The sequence below is a fragment of the Rhinoderma darwinii genome, chromosome 10 (assembly GCF_050947455.1).
Source record: "Rhinoderma darwinii isolate aRhiDar2 chromosome 10, aRhiDar2.hap1, whole genome shotgun sequence".
Classification (NCBI taxonomy): Eukaryota; Metazoa; Chordata; class Amphibia; order Anura; family Rhinodermatidae; genus Rhinoderma; species Rhinoderma darwinii.
In genome coordinates this window covers 10,386,455-10,405,848 of record NC_134696.1, presented here as the reverse complement: position 1 = coordinate 10,405,848, position 19,394 = coordinate 10,386,455, and the positions used below count along the sequence as shown (strand labels likewise).

The following is a 19,394-nucleotide window of genomic DNA, read 5'->3' as shown; positions in this document are numbered from 1 at the left end:
GTGCAATACGGGTCGAATACGTGTGACCAAGAACCCGTATTTACGTTAGTATTTACGGGTGGACAAAAATACGGTCGTGTGCATGAGGCCTTAGTCACTTTGTAAATACATTACTAATCCTGAGCTACAACCTGTATTATAACCCAGAGCTGCAGTTTTAATTCTGCTGATTATTATTGGAAACAGTCAGCAAGCTTGTCGACAAACACATACCTAACAACTTAGTTGAGCTCTTATAATGTGTGTGTGGGAAGGAGGGTAATTCCTTTTCCCACAATAGATGACTATACAGTGCTTGGTGAAAAGGAGACATTTCTTAGAATGCAAATCGCCAGAGCAAAGTCTGTGCAGACACTGAACAAGTAGGGAATACTTGAAGGTTTCAGCTCTGAAGCCTGCAAAATAGTGAATGCAGCTCTGACGTATAATACAGGCTGTAAGTTTGGATCAATACTTGATAAGACATTTGATGTATGTAAACAGTGACTGCACCAACAGAATAGTGAGTGCAGCTCTGGAGTATAATACAGGATGTAACTCAGGATCAGTACAGGATAAGTATGTACACAGTGACTCCACCAGCAGAATAGTGAGTGCAGCTCTGGAGTATAATACAGGATGTAACTCAGGATCAGTACAGGATATGTAATGTAATGTATGTACACAGTGACTTCAGCAGCAGAATAGTGAGTTCAGCTCTGGAGTATAATACAGGATGTAACTCAGGATCAGTACAGGATAAGTAATGTAATGTATGTACACAGTGACTCCACCAGCAGAATAGTGAGTGCAGCTCTGGAGTATAATACAGGATGTAACTCAGGATCAGTACAGGATATGTAATGTAATGTATGTACACAGTGACTTCAGCAGCAGAATAGTGAGTGCAGCTCTGGAGTATAATACAGGATATAACTCCGGATCAGTACAGGATAAGTAATGTAATGTATGTACACAGTGACTCCACCAGCAGAATAGTGAGTGCAGCTCTGGAGTATAATACAGGATATAACTCAGGATCAGTACAGGATAAGTAATGTATGTACACAGTGACTCCACCAGCAGAATAGTGAGTGCAGCTCTGGAGTATAATACAGGATGTAACTCAGGATCAGTACAGGATAAGTAATCTAATGTAACGAAACTTTTTATTTGAATACAATAATTCTATCTGTAAACTTATAATGTTGGATAAAACCCAAAGGCAATAGGGTCAGCTGGGTCTTACAATTAGTTTCGGACATTTACACATATAATATATATTAGGTCTTTTTATTTATTTTTTAAATTCTTCCAAGCTGTTTAGCACTCTGTAAGTAATGGCCTCCTGTTCCCTTAAGACCCTCATGCCACTTGTCCCTCTCCTCTTTAGCTCCCTTTTCCTTTTGCACACCACCCTGAAATTATTAAAATATGGCAGAGGAAAAAAATCATGTAAAATTACAGCCAAATTTTTTGATCCAGTACGGCACATGCAATTTTCTGTAGATTTAGATATCTCAGTCCTCTAGAGCGGGAATCTTTCTTTTCCTTGCTTTCCGCTCTGACTCATTGAGGGGGGTCCTGAGCCGGGCCCTCGACTATGACATCCTGATAGGGTATATGGACAGGGGTGGTCCTAAAGGCTGTTTACAGTGCTCCTATATGAGCAGGCTTATTCGCTGTTTTTTTTTTTTAATGTTTTTGTGTTTTCTTGCTGAAGTTTTGCGATTGGAATAATCAATGTAGAATTGATAAAACATTTATAGACACTTTACAGCGTTTGAAATTACAAAGCAGAAAGCCGGAGTCCGCATCATTAAAGTTTTGATCGTGCTGCTTGGAATAAGTTAACATCTGTGACTGCATTAACATTAAAAAGAAACCCGGGAAATTCTGTGGATCCGTCTGATGCCGGTCACAAATCGCTGCAGTAAAATGTGCTGCAAAATCAAATTGTGCTCCTCATGTGTCTTTTCCCACTTAAAGGGTTTTTTGGGGACACACAAGGATGTCTTTTCCTTAGAATAAACCATCAATCGTGAGATCCGGGGGGTGCGACCTACTATGAGAGTTGAAAAGAGAGTCATTTTACCTTAGGCCTAAACTATACAGACTTTTTGGGAATTTAAAGGGTAAAAAACTATCGAAAAACTTCTGATATGTCATAGTTACATGTTAGAAGTTTTGATCGGTGGGAGTCTGAGCACTGAGACCCCCACCGATCGCTAAAACCAAGAGGCCAAAGCGCTCAGATGAGCACTGAGCCACATCGTTTTTGATTGGCTTTTCTCAGAAAGCCGAGCAGTTGGTGTACGGGCTCATATACTTTCTATTGAGCCCGTATACTACTCACTCAGCTTTACTACAAAAGCCGATCAGACATCAACCGAGCGCTCACCCGAGTGCTTCTGACGCTTTGTCTTAGCGATCGGTATGACATGTCAGAAGTTTTTTGAAAGTTTAGTTACCCTTTAAAAGTGGTTGAATGCAGTCCTAGAAGACAGAGGGTCAGACACGAGATTTCAGGGCAATCGGAGCACTTTGGATCGAAAAGCTTTTGGTGGGCTTGTGTTTACAGACAGAAGCCAATCTAAGGAGGAAGATCTGCAGTATAAATTATATTGAAATCCATGATACTTTTCTGCTGGTTTAACAATTCAAGCTTCTCAAAATGTGGCTGGGACTTCCTCCGGGGCTAGTAGATCTCTGCTCTCCCCTGCCATGTGGGGAAAGGGAAGTGGCAACTTTTTTTTCTTCACCTGGACTGATAAAAAATGATATTGCATTTACCATTCACCATCAGCATTAGGGTGTGTTTATACTTCATTTGAGCCTTTCGTCAGAGGTAACCATCTGGAGGAAGGCTTCAATTTATGCCACTGTAAGGACAAAAAGTGGCATACGCCACCCATTTGACCCCATAGTAATAAGTGTATATCACTTGGTATGCGTATGGAATAGCGTAGTCTCCAGTGAAATGGAAGGTATGCCGACACATAAGACCGGGCATTTTCCAAAAGGACACCCTTTTGGCATACGCCGGGTGGATAGGGCCCTATGGACATGTTCGGCGTCTGCTTTGGGAGCTTTCCCGGGGCATACGCCGATCATAGTTAACAAACAAAGTGTGAACAGAGCCTAACCTCTAATAGGACATCATCAATTATTTTCAACCAGATATTTTGTAGTCTGGTCAGAGGCACTGGACACCGTATTGTTGTCTGTCTATTTCTGCATCTTCTACTGAATGTTTTTGGAAAAATTTTGAATATATAAATTATCTACTTTCTTAAGTTTCTTTTTGTTGGTTTATTTGTATTTTTGTTTGATGCATTTTTCCGTTCCCCACAGAAAACTATATTTCGCATTTGTGCATAAAAACCCCACACATGGCAGAGTTTGCGGTTCTGCCTCCGGATGTCTCGGATCGGGGTCAGACGTGTCAAACAGAGGATTTTTCTATGTACCCACTGAGAAAGGTACGTCTGAGCGCTGTGATTACACACGGGTCATGTTAGATGTTTCATATTAATCTGGGCTAACGTTAGATTTACCGTCAATTGTAGTATGAACATTTGACTGGATTCGGTGTAGCTGCCTGGCCTCTTAAAGGGGACGTCCAGTGAACAGAACACAAAACTCAGGATATGTCTTTCAGGGTGTCTAATAAAAGTGCCATGCTTGTTTGGAAAAAGTTTTAAGTGCTTTTTATCCAGGCCGAGGATTTTTGCAGACGTTGCTGAAAATATCTAGGTACTGCCCTGCCAGGACCTTCCTTTTCAATGACATCATCATAAAACTGGAAGTCCCTATTTTTTACGGTGCTGGGGTGTGACCATTGGTGCACAGTCTTCTTCACATTCTCTCTCTGTACATGTCTCTCTGACACGGCGGGCAAGGCACTCACACGGACTGAAGAGAACATAAGAGGACGAGTGAGCATGGTGATGTCATCAGGCTTATAATTTGAGAAAAGAGATCGGGAAACCAGAGCAGGGCCTTACATTCGATGGTGCCCTTTGCAAGTCTACCCTAATATGTAGTACAGCCATATATATGACTGCCGCAAGATAATAATAAGATGACATAGACTGCCATATGCTAAATATCCCAGACCCCGTTCACATCAGGGTGGCTATCAGCACTCGGCGGCGCGCTACATGTTGTATTATACACCCTTTGTGTGCTGCTGATCATCAATTGACTCAATATAAGCAACATGTGAGCCTCCTCCAGAATACTAAACACTGAACATAAGGGCCTGACAGACGCAGATGTGGTTTTATTACAAGACTAAAGCAAATTGATACAGCAGCTAATTAAGAACCAAAAACGACAGTCTCATCGCATTAACGATAATGGGAATCAGCAGACGTACTCGCAGCTTTGGCCAAAAAAATATTCTTAAAGCGAATCTGCAGCAATATCTAATGTTTCTGTTACATCTTGCTACGTTGATCATGTTCCCAGCACACATGTAGCAGAGCTGAGTTTGTAATTTGGCACAGAGACATCATAGCGTTAACTTTCGGTTTTACATAGGACTGCAAATGACATGTCTGAATATGTAACAAAACGTACAGGTTCTTGTGAATGCTCCTGTTTTTTTAGTCTGCGCAGTTTTTCACTTGATAGAGCAGAAGTATGTGCTTCAGAGCTGCTCTTCCTATGGTAATTCAGAATAGGAAGTTTAAACCGTAGCCTGCTCTCTCCTCCCCTTTTCTTTCCACATATGCCAGTCTTTTGTATTCTGCCCCCCCCATAGTCACCCCTCCTGTGCATCCTACTTGTACTTGGATTCAGCTCTGCTATATCTGTACAAGAGAAGTTGCTGCAAGTGACTGTGATCACATAAAATCATGGTTTTCTTCTATTTTACAGGCGCTCCAAAGAAGTTGTCTCCGACATTAAATTTCAATCCTTGTTTGAACACGGCCTGTGGGAAGCCTGCAGTCCGCCCCCTTGTGGACACTGGGGCCATGGTGTTTGTCGTCTTTGGAATTCGAGGAGTAAATCGGACAAGAGTCCCAGATAATCATGTGCTTGGAGAACTGGTAGGAAACTTAGCCCAACACCTACATGCAGGGCAAACATGTTCATCCTATCAATGCCTGGAATTATTTGGGGTATGACATCACTTAAAGGAAAACTCCAGTCACCCCATGACATAATATTAATGACCTCCTGTAGGAACCTGATGGTAGTAAAGCTTCAAATAGACAAATAATAATAATATAAGCAATTTTTTAAATTATGTCACATGATTCCCAGCGAACATCTTTCTGAAGTCCCTCCCACTGTGGGCGGAGCTTGGTTGTCACATTTACCAAATTATGTCTATCTAGGGAATGAGAATTACCATAAATGGGAGGAGCCTGACACATTTGTTGGGGTAATTTTTCTAGGATGTGCTGATCACCTGTTTTGTGTTGTACTTGTTGTTTGTCACTAGCTTCAACAATGTAGAAACTGTACTGTAACAGGGACTACGGTGACGAGGTGAGGGACTGGAGCTTTTCTTTAAGGATTTCAGAGGATTAAAATTGTTTAGTCGAGAAAACATGTTTATTATATGATATTGTCATGTGAACCATAATAATTATTCACTATATTACTATTTATACTTGTAGATCCACTTAAAGGGAGATCAATGCTAGACTGACTTGTGACATGTCATAGTAACATGTCAGGAAATATCAGCTGTAGAGCACGCAACCCCCAGAAGTCTACTCATAGCAAAACTCATACTATGGCCCCATGCACACGACCGAACAAAAGTTGTCCACAATTACGGATCCATACACTTCTATTGACAGCGGACACCTTCCCGTATATTTACGGGAAGGTGTCCGGGCCGTAGAAGTGTACCGCAAAAGATAGGACATGTCCGTTCTTTTGGTTTTTACGGGTCGTGCTCCCATACTTTGTATGGGAGCACGACCCGCAAATGCAGGTGGCTGTCCGAGGCCGCCGCCGACTGGCCGGGCCCGCAGCCAAGGGCCGTGATTATGAGCACAGCGGTGTGCATGGGGTCTTAGGCCCCATGCACACGACCATACATTTCATCCATCCGTAAATATGGACACGTAGTCATTAATAGTCATCCGTAAATCATCCGCAAATACGGAAGGGTGTCCGTAAATACGATCCATAATGCATCCGTATTTACGAATCCGCAAAAAGAAGAAAACCATAACTGATGTGCAATATCTGAAAACCTGGCGTCGCCTAACAACGATTCCGTGATTACGGACGGCTACAGGTACACATCCGTAGCCGTCCGTAATTATGGAAGCGCCCATAGACTTTTATGGGGAGTCAGTGCTGTAATTCCGGAGAAAAAAAGGACATGCTCTATCATTTCTACGGCATGGAGACCCATCTGTAAATACACGGAAAGGTGTCCATAGCCCATAGAAATTAATGGGTCCATAATTACGGTCTGTAATTACGGACCGTAAATACGGATGAAAAATACGGACGTGTGGATGGGGCCTAAGAGCTGCGCCAAATGTACTAAGTCTTTACTAAAGTTATTGTCCACCATTGTATTTAGGTCCATAATTCTGCACTGATTAATTGAATAATATATCGGTATAGGGGGGCGCTGGTTTTATAATTCTGACTGCCTGCAGCCACCACTAGGGGGAGCTCACTGCACATGGATCTATTCAAATAGTATTGTTCTGTATGTAGTGAGCTCCCCCTAGTGGTGGGTGCAGGTAGCTGCTATGACAATGTTACTGCAAGCACGGGAAGCAATTCTTCCCTCATAGCAGTTACCAGCCCGGTTTCTGTGGTAGGTACGCCGCTACTTTACAGTATAGATAGAGACTGGAAATCATCCACATCATTCTAACATTTCTACTCCATTAATATCAATGGAGCATCATGGCCCCTTTGTTTTGGGAATAGAAGGGGTCTGAGCTGATGATATTATTTGACATGTCCAATGATATATCATGGATTTCCCCTTTAAGTAGAACTTTCCTGTGACCACTTGCCTGACATTTTTCCGCTGCCTTGTTCTTGTCTTTTTCTGAAAGGGCAGGGTGATCTACGATGACAAGTTTGACCTCTTCAAAGAGATCGGTAATCTGTGCCGAATGTGCAAGGTGATCGCCAGTAATACAGACCTGGTGAAGGCCGGTGGAGCGCAGTGTCTGCCTTCAGGTCAGTGCCATGATGTTATATTTCATGTTGAAATCCAATGTAGGTCCATGACTTCTTAGGTCAAGAGGAAAATTCCTGCCTTGGCCGAATATCTTGGTAGATGTCTGTAAATGTAGGTAAGATAATAAGCAGGTGGCATACACTGCCCTGTACATATTATCAGCTGCCACCATGGCTCTTCTGGAGATTTCCTGGTGGTAAGACTAATATATCCAGAAGAAACATATTGGTGTTGGACTGGATCCAAAGATGGGCAACAAAAATGGTGCTGGGTTTTAAGACAAGACATCTGGAGAGAATTAAAGAAGACTAAGGTTGAGTCTAGCTGTGCCCACTTTCTACCCAGGAGCCATGGGTGGTACCTACTCGCCACGTTGTTATAGGACTAGATAGATCTACAAGCTGTTAGACATATTCTAGTTCATAGCGCTATATGGGGCTAATACTAACCAGGGAAGGGCAACCATGCATAGTAGTGTGGCTCCTCTGTAGTAATAATATAGGGATCAAACGTCATAGTGAATTGCCTTGTTCCCCCTTAGTATAACTGTAAGGCAATGACATCATACCCCATATATCATAGGTGATGACATCATACCCCAAATATCACCATAGGTGATGACATCATACCCCATATATCATAGGTGATGACATCATACCCCATATATCATAGGTGATGACATCATACCCCAAATATCATCATACTATGACTGTATGGAGGCAGATACTGCTCAGTCTTCCCGTGTTTCTCCATAATATGACTATAGGGGTCCAGAATGGTTTTGATTGCTATTACATATTTTAACAATAGGGGGCGGAACAAGCTTGCCTTTCTGCCCCTTAGCACGGCTATTCGCACCATCCACCAGTTATGCTTGTCATGCTATGACATCATATGACTAAATAGGACAGGTTTATTTTGCCGTTCCATTATATATATGGGCCCAGGGCCCAACAGACTTTTTATGCGTCTCCATATGAGGACTATAGGGAGTCTAATATATTTTTCTTGCTATTCTATAGGATGATTATAGGGATTCAGTGCTGGGCAGACCTACCATTCTATCTCATATTGTGACCATTTGGGGCCAGCGGGCCAACACCCTAAATATTTGAGGCCAGACTGTCGGATTCAGACCTGTTCTCTCCATGGCTGAGTTGGACATTGTCTGTAGTAGAAATGTTCAATCCAGCCATATTTGTTAGGATCCACCGAAACCCATATTGCATTTGGGCCCCCAATGGATTTGGCAGGGGATGCCCTAATGAAGAACCCTTCATGAGGTTGCCCCTACCCCTCTGCTGACCTCTGGGGAAGGAGACAAGACACAATAATATTCTGCAAAACCATCCCGTATGGAGCCGGCTTTTCTATATCCCCAAATAATTTGTCTCCCCAGGTTACAGTATATCCTCCTTTCTCCAGATGTTACACCCTGAATGCAAGAACATCCCCGAGCCAAACCTTCTCCCTGGCCAGCTCTCCCATGGGGCCGTGGGGGTGAAAGACGGGAAGGTCCAGTGGATCTCCATGGCATTTGAATCCGTAAGGACATGAAGATTATTTTGGGTTTGCAGTAACTTATAAATAAAATAGAAATTTCAAATGTTATAAAATCCAAAAATAATTCGGATCTGATGTCTCCAGCCATTTTTATTCTGGTCTTTCCATACCATTGGATGCTGCAATAAAGGAATTTTTTAATGTATTTTAATTAGGGACTTTGTAGAATGACCTGACCCCCTTTTTGTAGCTTTCCCACTGACGTCCATTAATTCTAGTGCACAAGAAATATGGAATATTAACCTTATTGGGTCCAACGGTACAGGATTAGAAAACAAGACAGTTTTTTTTCCCAAAAACAGCGCCACACCTGTCCACAGGTTGTGTGCGGTACTGCAGCTCAGCCACATTCAATTCAATGGAGCCAAACTGCAATACCAGACACAACCCACGGACAGGTGTGGCGCTGTTTTTGGAAGAAAACAGCCATACTTTCTAATCATGTATCTGAGTTAGGCAAAAGTAATATCCCCCCCCCCCCCTCTATCCCTAAAATATACAGTGCAAAGTCTTCTTCTATTCAGTGATTTTTAGAAAGCTGGGTGATAACCAATATGGCCCAAGAATTGGTGGTAATTACTTTCTTCTGTGTGGCTACAAAACCAGTCAGATGTGACATTCAGCAGTCTGAGAAATCTGGGAAATAGCCCTGTGGGCCTGGCGACCATAGAGGCAAACCATGCCACTGTGATGGGGCCCATGAAGAATGGGGGCTCGACCCTAGCGTGTTCTGTCCACTTTGATATTGGATGGTGACATACTGTGCTGAACTCTCCTGTACAGAGGATCTGCATTGTTACTAAGCCAGCTGGCGGGCAATGGGCCCAAGGGTCATGGAAAGGGTCCTAGGTGGCAAAACCCAGCACCCTAATTGGAGACGCATTTTGATCTTTGCTATGGGAAAAGGAGCTGTGACGACCATATACTTGTCACCCAACTTTCTCAAAAACGTATAGAACTGGAAAATAACTGAGTAGAATTTTTGAAAACTTGTAGATGATTTAAAAATTCATTATACTGCGGTGATAAATTCTAGATTTGTATGCGACTTGTGAACTGATATATCCTAAAAAGCTCTGCACCTCCGCCCATGCTTCGTTCCCGGCTTCTGTACTTCATATCTGGGTGTTGTCCCCTTTAAATTGACAGACAGGTTTAGCGCATCACCAGAGACGGGCCCAGGACTGCCGGTGCTTTTGCCTTATTCATCTTCCTATTATGATTTCATGAGACTCAGCAGAAACCCTGTAACCGCCAGAGAACAGCGTATCCCATCACGTCCCCGTGCGTCCGGGGTGTGTGTATATATATATATATATATATATATATATATATATATATATATATATATATATAACAAGCGCTAGATGAGTATTGAGGTTCATGAATGATCCAGCAGAACATGACGTCTTCCCTAATGAACTATCAATGTTTCCGTGCAGACCACCTACAAGGGTAAATCCTCCTTCCAGACATATAAAGATTATTTGAAATGGGAGTCGTTCCTGCAACAGCAGCTGCTGCGTCTCCCCGCGGACTCGGCGCTGAAACACGGATTCCAGACATGCGAGCACTGGAAGCAGATCTTCATGGAGATCATAGGCAAGTGCCTCCCATATAGAAGATTCAACCCATTATTTTTTTTATATTATTGTGATTTTAATGTGATACAGTACAAGAGGATATTGACCTATAGAGACAACGGAAAAGGGTTGTAAAGGGGAAAGCATCAGTAAGCAGGTAGCGGCGGACATTGCTACTAGTGCTTAATTGAAAGGAATACATGGTCAGAATTTTTTTCGGGGAAATATTGCAGTTTCCACACTGGCCACTAGAACAGACACAATATGCTGACACTTTCTATTTTCTGCAGCTCACTTATCTGCTTTGCTCTATAGACATGGAAAGAATCAGCAGAGTCACCTCACTATTATTAGAGGTTGGACGAATTTTCAAGTTTCAATTCCTCACCATTTTCATGATATTTGCTTGCTGTCAGTGAATGATAATATTCGTGATTCCATTATCTTCGTTAGGAATAGAAATACAAAGTACATTCGAAAGATGTAGAACTTTTCATTCATATAGTAATTAAGATTGATTAACCTAAAACTAAAAAAAAGTAATGTAATGTATGTACATAGGGACTCCACCAGCAGAAGAGTGAGTGCAGCTCTGGAGTGTAATACAGGGTGTAACTCCGGATCAGTACAGGATAAATAATGTTATGTATATATATACAGTGATTCCACCAGCAGAATAGTGAGTGCAGCTCTGGAGTATAATACAGGATGTAACTCAGGATCAGTACAGGATAAATAATGTTATGCATATATACAGTGATTCCACCAGCAGAATAGTGAGTGCAGCTCTGGAGTATAATACAGGGTGTAACTCCGTATCAGTACAGGATAAATAATGTTATGTATATATACAGTGATTCCACCAGCAGAATAGTGAGTGCAGCTCTGGAGCATAATACAGGATGTAACTCAGGATCAGTACAGGATAAGTAATGTATGTACACAGTGACTCCACCAGCAGAATAGTGAGTGCAGCTCCGGAGTATAATACAGGATGTAGCTCAGGATCAGTACAGGATATGTAATGTAATGTATGTACACAGTGGCTCCACCAGCAGAATAGTGAGTGCAGCTCTGGAGTATAATACAAGATGTAACTCTGGATCAGTACAGGATAAGTAATGTAATGTATGTACACAGTGACTCCACCAGCAGAATAGTGAGTGCAGCTCTGGAGTATAATACAGGATGTAACTCAGGATCAGTACAGGATAAGTAATATAATGTATGTACACAGTGACTCCCCCAGCAGAATGGTGAGTGCAGCTCTGGAGTATAATACAGGATGTAACTCAGGATCAGTACAGGATAAGTAATGTAATGTATGTACACAGTGACTCCACCAGCAAAATAGTGAGTGCAGCTCTGGAGTATAATACAGGATGTAACTCAGGATCAGTACAGGATAAGTAATGTAATGTATGTACACAGTGACTCCACCAGCAGAATAGTGAGTGCAGCTCTGGAGTATAATACAGGATGTAACTCAGGATCAGTACAGGATAAGTAATATAATGTATGTACACAGTGACTCCACCAGCAAAATAGTGAGTGCAGCTCTGGAGTATAATACAGGATGTAACTCAGGATCAGTACAGGATAAGTAATGTAATGTATGTACACAGTGACTCCACCAGCAGAATAGTGAGTGCAGCTCTTGAGTATAATACAGGATGTAACTCAGGATCAGTACAGGATACGTAATGTAATGTATGTACACAGTGACTCCACCAGCAGAATAGTGAGTGCAGCTCTGGAGTATAATACAGAATGTAACTCAGGATCAGTACAGGATAAGTAATATAATGTATGTACACAGTGACTCCACCAGCAGAATAGTGAGTGCAGCTCTGGAGTATAATACAGGATGTAACTCCGGATCAGTACAGGATAAGTAATGTTATGTGTGTACACAGTGACTCCCCCAGCAGAATGGTGAGTGCAGCTCTGGAGTATAATACAGTATGTAACTCAGGATCAGTACAGGATAAGTAATGTAATGTATGTACACAGTGACTCCACCAGCAAAATAGTGAGTGCAGCTCTGGAGTAACTAATGTAATGTATGTACACAGAACTCTTTATGTAGATTAATTGACTGAATCAATGTTTATGGATAGGAAGACTATGAATTTGGTAGAATACATACACACAAAGACATCAATAGTGTAACGTGTTTTACCCTGTTCTATCTTCCAGGGGTACAGAGCGCTTTGTACGGCCTCATCCTCTCCCTCGCCATCTGTGTGACCGCTGTGGCTATCTTCACTACGCACGTGCTGCTCCTAATCCCAGTGCTGCTCACTATATTAGGTAGGACGATTTGTGGTTTATCTGCAGTATGATAATAATTGTCTATAATAAGCCTCGCCTCGTCTCGCCGTTGTCTTCATTTCATTCCGATATTCGCTGTTTCTTGTACAGTCAATGTTTCATGGTCTATTACAACCCGACGATCTGCAGATACAATGAGGAACTGCGCGGCATCCGGTCTGTTTAGCGATCACTGGAGCAGAGCGTCATATTCATTAGGAATATTGTTACTGCTCCATTGTCTGCAAACAGGTACGAGATGAAAGGGGGAAGGAGGGAATTACAACATTTTTATATATAGACGTAGGAGAGATGAATTTGTCATTTGGCGCATACTTTTCAGTTGCATTATTTAGCATTTAATGTAAAGTTGTGTCATGGGTCACCCGTTGCTTTAATATTATTTTAAAGTTGCCCATTTTAGCATTATTATAATTGTGCCCTCTCTGGCTGTTCACTCCATTGGAAATGAATGTCAACACTAAGAGGAGATTTTTGTATTGGTAGCACATTGGGTGCATGTGGGCTGTCATGTGGTCATTAAAGACTCTAAGGCCCTATTCAGACGACAGGGATAATCTGCCATGTGACGGCCATTTTTTTAACGGACTGTTTGAAAGGCCTGGGAAAAAAATCAGACGTCCTATTTTTGCCCGTTTTCCTCAATAGGATCAAGTCTATGAGGGATCCGTGAAAACAAGTCCCCCACATATTTCACGGCCGATTTGACACCCGTCGTGTGGATAAAGCCTAAAAATAACAACATAGGATTTAGAGGAGGGGACAAAAAGAGTCCGCTATGGGTACAACTCCCAGGAGTTTTCACTGAGCTTTCCCTTACTAATAAATGGGACCCTAGAAAATTTAGATGACAACCTTGGTAGAAGCTGTCGTGGCGGCTATATTAGATGTTGGCCAAATTAGAGGTCGGGCAGCTCTCCAAAAATAGCGGAATAGAATTATTATTATTTACCTGACATAGTCCCACAGAGTACATCTTCCCAACCAGGTGGAGAACGCAGTCCTAATTCTCAGTCTGTCTCCGAGGTGGACTATATTTTGTTTTCATTGACACATAAAGGGGAAGTCCAGTAACAGGGTAGAGTCGTGATGTGAGAAGGGGAATAGTATTTTCTCCAGCAATACAGATCGGAGACGCGAGGATCTGTGATGTCAGACAATTCCATATGATTCCAGGGAAAAACATGTAACCCGTTCTTCTGTTTTATGCTGTAGGTGTCGTGTGTCTCGTGGTGACAATCATGTACTGGCTGGGATGGGAGATGGGAGCTGTAGAAGCCATTTCTCTATCAATACTTGTTGGATCTTCAGTGGACTATTGTGTCCATTTGGTGGAAGGATATCTTCTGGCAGGAGAGAATCTTCCTCTTCATCTCATAGAGGTAAATTTAATCTTGAACAGGGAGGTGTTTGTTTGGATGCTAAACTCCTTTTGGATCTACAGTTGGTCATACACTAGAGAAAACTTTTCCTCCCAACTTCCCCATATACATTCCCATGTTTCTTCAATGAAGAGAGGGGAATAAGCCGCTGCCAAACCACCTAGCAGCGGCATATCTCTCGCAAGAACATGGGATCAGGCATGTTGAAATTGAATGCCCGATCTTTCTTTCCCCAGACATCGGCCATAAGTCCGGAGAACCTCATACACTTTAGAAAATTGGCCGTTCCAACCAAAATTGGTGGGTTCAGCTGACATTTATCTAATGTGCATGGTCCCCTTAACTCATCTTAGAGGCCCATGATATCCACCAATATCCTTAACAGTTATTTAGTCTCCAGCCTACTACTGTTGAGAAAAACTTCTAAAGCATGGGCCTGAGGCATTAGTGACCCAATATCATGGGTGGAGGGAGTTCAAAACTAAACATTTCCGCCACAGAACTGTTAGGAGACATGATATTTTGTTACTGATCAGCTGCTCCTAGGAGTTTTAGTGGAAAAACGATCATCCTTCTTGGTGTAATAATTATCAGATTAGGAACCGCAATGGGGTCAAGCTGTACCCCAGGCTATGTAAGTCTCACTCTGATCCTCTCAGGATGTCCATATTATGATGAGTCATAATCTATTTCTATGTTTCAAATATACATGGTCTAAGAATCAGGATTCTCCAAAATCTGGGCTTTTGTAAATCCTAGATTACTGTATCTAGAGAAAATAATGTATTGGTTACAAAGATTAGAACATTGCTAGCTATAAGAGGTACTTAAAATAACTGTAAATGCTCAGGGACAAAAAGATGCTATTTCGCCATAGCATGTGCTCACCCGTGAGTATATTTTTAAATTGGTCCCACATTAACATGTAGGAAAAAAAAAACTTCCTGCACATTACTATGCACATTTTTGGTTACATCGTATCCACTAATCAGAGTCCACATTAAATGATTATACTTCAGCCATTCAAAGTGAGCTCATATCACATCTTACATTATTTCCCTTGATACATACTAAAAGACCTCCAACCGATCTCTATAAATCCTATTAAATCTGATATTTTAGAGTCTGCTCGCCATCCTGCAGCTTTAGGCTTTCAGCAGATCAAAGCCTCAGTGTGAGCCGGTCTCAACATTCTGGAATTGTACATTCCTGTCATTCGCTGTAAATAGGTCGAAATTGTAATGTCCATCTCAGCATTAGAAGTCATTAGTGTCTGGAAATTCAAAACAAGGCATTACATTTACCACAGTGATGTATAATTTATTTTTTTGGACGAGTAAAGGTTTGCACAGAATATTCATAAGCCAAGTCTATTGCAGACAATTTTATGAACCCCTCTCCCCCCAGGCAGCTTCTGCTCATTCCTACATGCATACAGTGCTGGTCTTACATTAGACAGTGCGGTACCTTTTTTTGATGTCCCCCCTTCATATTGTACACAATCAAAGAGTGCGCAAATATCCATACCATACAGGGACTAATTATAGTGCCATACAGTATGGTGCCCAAATAATAGTGCCATACAGTGCAAAAATACAATTGCCTAAATCCCATCATACAGTGCTCAAATAATACCAACATACAGTGATCACATAACCTTAAAGCGGTTGTCCACTACTGGACAACTGATGACCAATTCACTGGATAGGTCATCAGTATATGATCGGTGCAGGTTCGACACCCTTACCATGCACCGATCAGCTGTACGGTATGCAGTAGTTGGAGCCGGAAACAGATGGCTCCGACCACTACATAGTGGCCGTTCTGCAGCTCTGCTCCTATTTAATTGAATACTGCAGTACTACAGCTTGGCCGCTATTCCGTGACCGAAGCAATCTGCTTCCAGCATGGACGTCCAGTGCCCGGAGGTAGCCGGAGCACCTGATCTGTGCAGTGTCCGGGTGTCGGACCCCCACCGATCATTTACTGGTATCCTATCTGGTGGATAGGTAATCAGTTGTCCAGTAGTGGACAACCCCTTTAATCATAATACATAAGAGTAACCTAATACTTGTATCTATACAACTAAGATTAGTGGTGGTCACAAGCTTTGGGTTCCAGGCCATCTATGGTGCCCCCTTCAGCAGGGGCAGCTGATGTGCCCTATGCAACCACTGATGTGCTCTATGCGACCACATGGGTCGCATAATACCCCTACGGTTGGGCCTGTATGCACACACATATATTTATGTAGAGTTACATTTTTGTGTCTGAAAATTACGTTTGTAGTTTTATAACAGCCATTTTGTGACACAAAACACAATTTTTAAATATTTCTTGCCATTTTGTTTGTGTTGATTTTTCGATTTTTGTTTTTTAAGGTTACTGAATAATGACCCCCATAACATGCCCCCCAACAATGAACTCTGACACGGCCCTCAGCAATTCATTGTCTGTCTTGCATGTTTCCCTTTTTAGGATCACCTGGCGTGTCGTCAATGGAGAGTGACAGAAGCCGTCCGCCATGTTGGTGTAGCCATCGTCTCCAGCGCAATTACAACAGTCATAGCCACCATTCCTCTCTTCTTTTGCATCATCGCACCTTTCGCCAAGTTTGGAAAGATTGTGGCTTTAAACACCAGCATCTCCATAGTGTACACTTTAGCTGTGAGCACGGCCCTGCTGAGTGTCATGGCGCCCAGTACCTTCGTCAGGAGCAGAACTTCTTTCCTTAAAGCGACTCTGGTGGTCGTTCTTTGTGGCGCTGGGAGTGTCCTTGTTTACATCATCTTTCTCAAAACAGGGTTAACCATCCCTTTCCTTAATGGGACCCCGCCATAGGGCAAACTTTTTTTTAGACATTTTTTGTACACACAAAAATTTTTGGCGGACCTTGTAAAACGTGACCAGAAGAAGCAACACACTGTGTCTCCTTTTACTACAGAAGCAATTTATTTTTCTTTCTTTCTTCTGTCTTCAGTTAGATGATGCATATAACAGCAGACATGGCGTCACTGCAATGCGGAACCTGGGGGCGAGCACATGGTCTGCCCTCAAAAATATTTTTTTTTAATGCAAATGCAGCATTTGTGGCCTTATTTACTATCAAAGGTCTAGAAAATTGTTTTATTTGACATCTTTTATGGGCCTCAAGTGCAAATCCTGACGACCCTATTCCAGGCCAAGGCTTGTCCCAAATACCGTATAGAACTTTGCCAAGTGGGAAATGTACCGTTATCAATTTATGCCCTCTGGAAGGGATTTCAGTCTTAAATTTCAACCATAATTGTAATGGCCGCGTCCTAATAACCAACAACAGTGAACTAATCCTGCATAACCAGTACAGGTTGCCACATTTACACCCAGTTTGCCACATTTTCTGGACACCACTATTGGCTTTTTTTTATTACTACTGTTGCACAAACTCTTCAAAACTTGACAACATTTTTGCTAGTCTGTAGGTTACGGTAAAGGGCATTTCCCCCTAAAAGACAATTAATACCATTAAAAAATTAATCTTTTAGTTCTTTCCCTTTTGGACTGGCCCACCAGAGTACTAGAGGATTCTCCTGTAGTCCCGGGCTCGGACACAATAATGGGCTCCTAATATATTGGGGCCCCCAGGGGCTTAGGTAAAGGGGGTGCAGTGGTAACAGTTGCACCCAGGCCCTGGTGCACATAAGAAGTGTTATCACACCATTGTTATCAATGGAGAATTTTAAAGGGGGCCCAGTTACACCTCTAGAAAGACCAGTAGTAGGCAACCCCATTTGGAGGTGTATTTGAAGCCCATCAGTTGCCTCTGGGGTCTATTTCTTATGGGATGATTCAAAAAAAGTTCTAAGACTTTTAATAATTTTTCCAGTCTGTACGATAATAACAAATATAACAATGTAATTTACAAGTGGACGTGCACATATTCTGTATGGATGGAGGGTGGCCCTCAAAAAAAATTATTTTGGTGAGCCCAATGAACTCCAACCAACTTTTCTAGACTCTTGAAGGGCAAATCTTTCTATTTATACAGTAATATGAAGACACAGGATCGATCACTGCATAAAAAGGTAGATTTACCGATTCCGAGACTGGGTGACAACCCCTGGGGTAGCTTAATCATTGTATTATGAAAAGTTATGCTACTTTAAAATATACTTTGGGCTTCCATCTCTCAAAAATGTCAAGATCAATGCATACTGAAAGCAAGCAGAGATCTTGACCATGGCGAGAATCTGAAACACAAAGGTGATTAGGAAGTTGTATAACTAAATATATTTTCCATGATACAAACAATCTTTCTCATGTACTCTTCCCAGATGATACTTAGCTATTGTTTACCCAAGGGCATACCCACCATAGTGGCAATCATGTGGCTTCTACGGGGCACATGGTGAGAGGGGCCTCAGCCCTTCTTGGTCCCAAAACCTTTGCTACTGGGTGTCAAGAACCTGTGCAGCACTCCGCTATCTAGAGGAACTGCATTGTAATCAAATGAGGAAATGGAGAATTGGCCCAATGGGTCATGGAGTAGGCATGGAGTGGGAAACAAACACCAGGCCCTTCTGTCCAGTGGGCTACACCCAGTTTCATAATGGGGCCCCATTTTGATCTTTACAGGCCTTTCCTTCAATGTCAATCACTGTGTTTTCTACTCAAAATTTTTTGAAGCAGGATGACCCAAGGATCTACTAGAGAATTTTTCAATTTAGTGGCAAATGCTGATGAAACTTTAATAATGCTACATATCACTAAGCGAATTGCCAAAAACAAATTCCTAACGGGCAGCGGTTATTTGCTGAGCAGATGGTCCGGCTCTCTATTTTTCTTTTTTATTGGCACAACTTAAGATAAAGTCCCAGTCTTGACATTGTTAGATGGCGGAGCTGGAGTTAGAACATTAAGCCAAGAATGAAAATCGGCCTTGTGGGACATTTTGTTGGAAACTTTTTGAAAAAGCCGGGAAGGAGATGCATTGACGTAACCCCCGTAACAGTAACAGATAATCCGGACTCTTTGTTATAAAGCACAATTGTGGCTCTGTTCGAAATCTACTGGGAAAACCAATATTGTTTTCATAATGAGCAGACTGTAAACTTTTCAGTTTGTAATTTGTTCAATTAAAGAAAACCTGAAAGGACTTGTGTGCAAAAGGCTAATTAAAAAAGTTCAGCTGCCAAGTTCCAATTGGCAGTCGGTATCGAGCCGAGATTTAAGGGTCTAACATTCAGTAGAGGGATTTAAAGAGAACATTTTAGTGAGAATGTTGTTATATTTCTCCATATAGGGGGCAGTATTATAGTAGTTATATTCTTGTATATAGGGGGCAGTATTATAGTAGTTATATTCTTGTATATAGGAGCAGTATTATAGTAGTTATAT

At 42.0% G+C, this 19,394-nt stretch overlaps 1 protein-coding gene across 1 annotated transcript in view; it reads left to right on the top strand.

The window, feature by feature from the left end:
* DISP3 (dispatched RND transporter family member 3) overlaps window positions 1-19,152 on the top strand; it is a 98,144-nt gene extending 78,992 nt beyond the window's left edge. The window contains exons 14-21 of the mRNA XM_075839358.1: window positions 3,334-3,461; window positions 4,864-5,036; window positions 7,029-7,155; window positions 8,556-8,701; window positions 10,162-10,321; window positions 12,502-12,615; window positions 13,852-14,018; window positions 16,497-19,152. Coding sequence (XP_075695473.1) covers window positions 3,334-3,461; window positions 4,864-5,036; window positions 7,029-7,155; window positions 8,556-8,701; window positions 10,162-10,321; window positions 12,502-12,615; window positions 13,852-14,018; window positions 16,497-16,859 — 1,378 coding nt within the window. The 3' untranslated portion in view covers window positions 16,860-19,152. The remainder of the gene's footprint in view (window positions 1-3,333; window positions 3,462-4,863; window positions 5,037-7,028; window positions 7,156-8,555; window positions 8,702-10,161; window positions 10,322-12,501; window positions 12,616-13,851; window positions 14,019-16,496) is intronic.
* The last annotated feature ends 242 nt before the right edge of the window (window positions 19,153-19,394 follow it).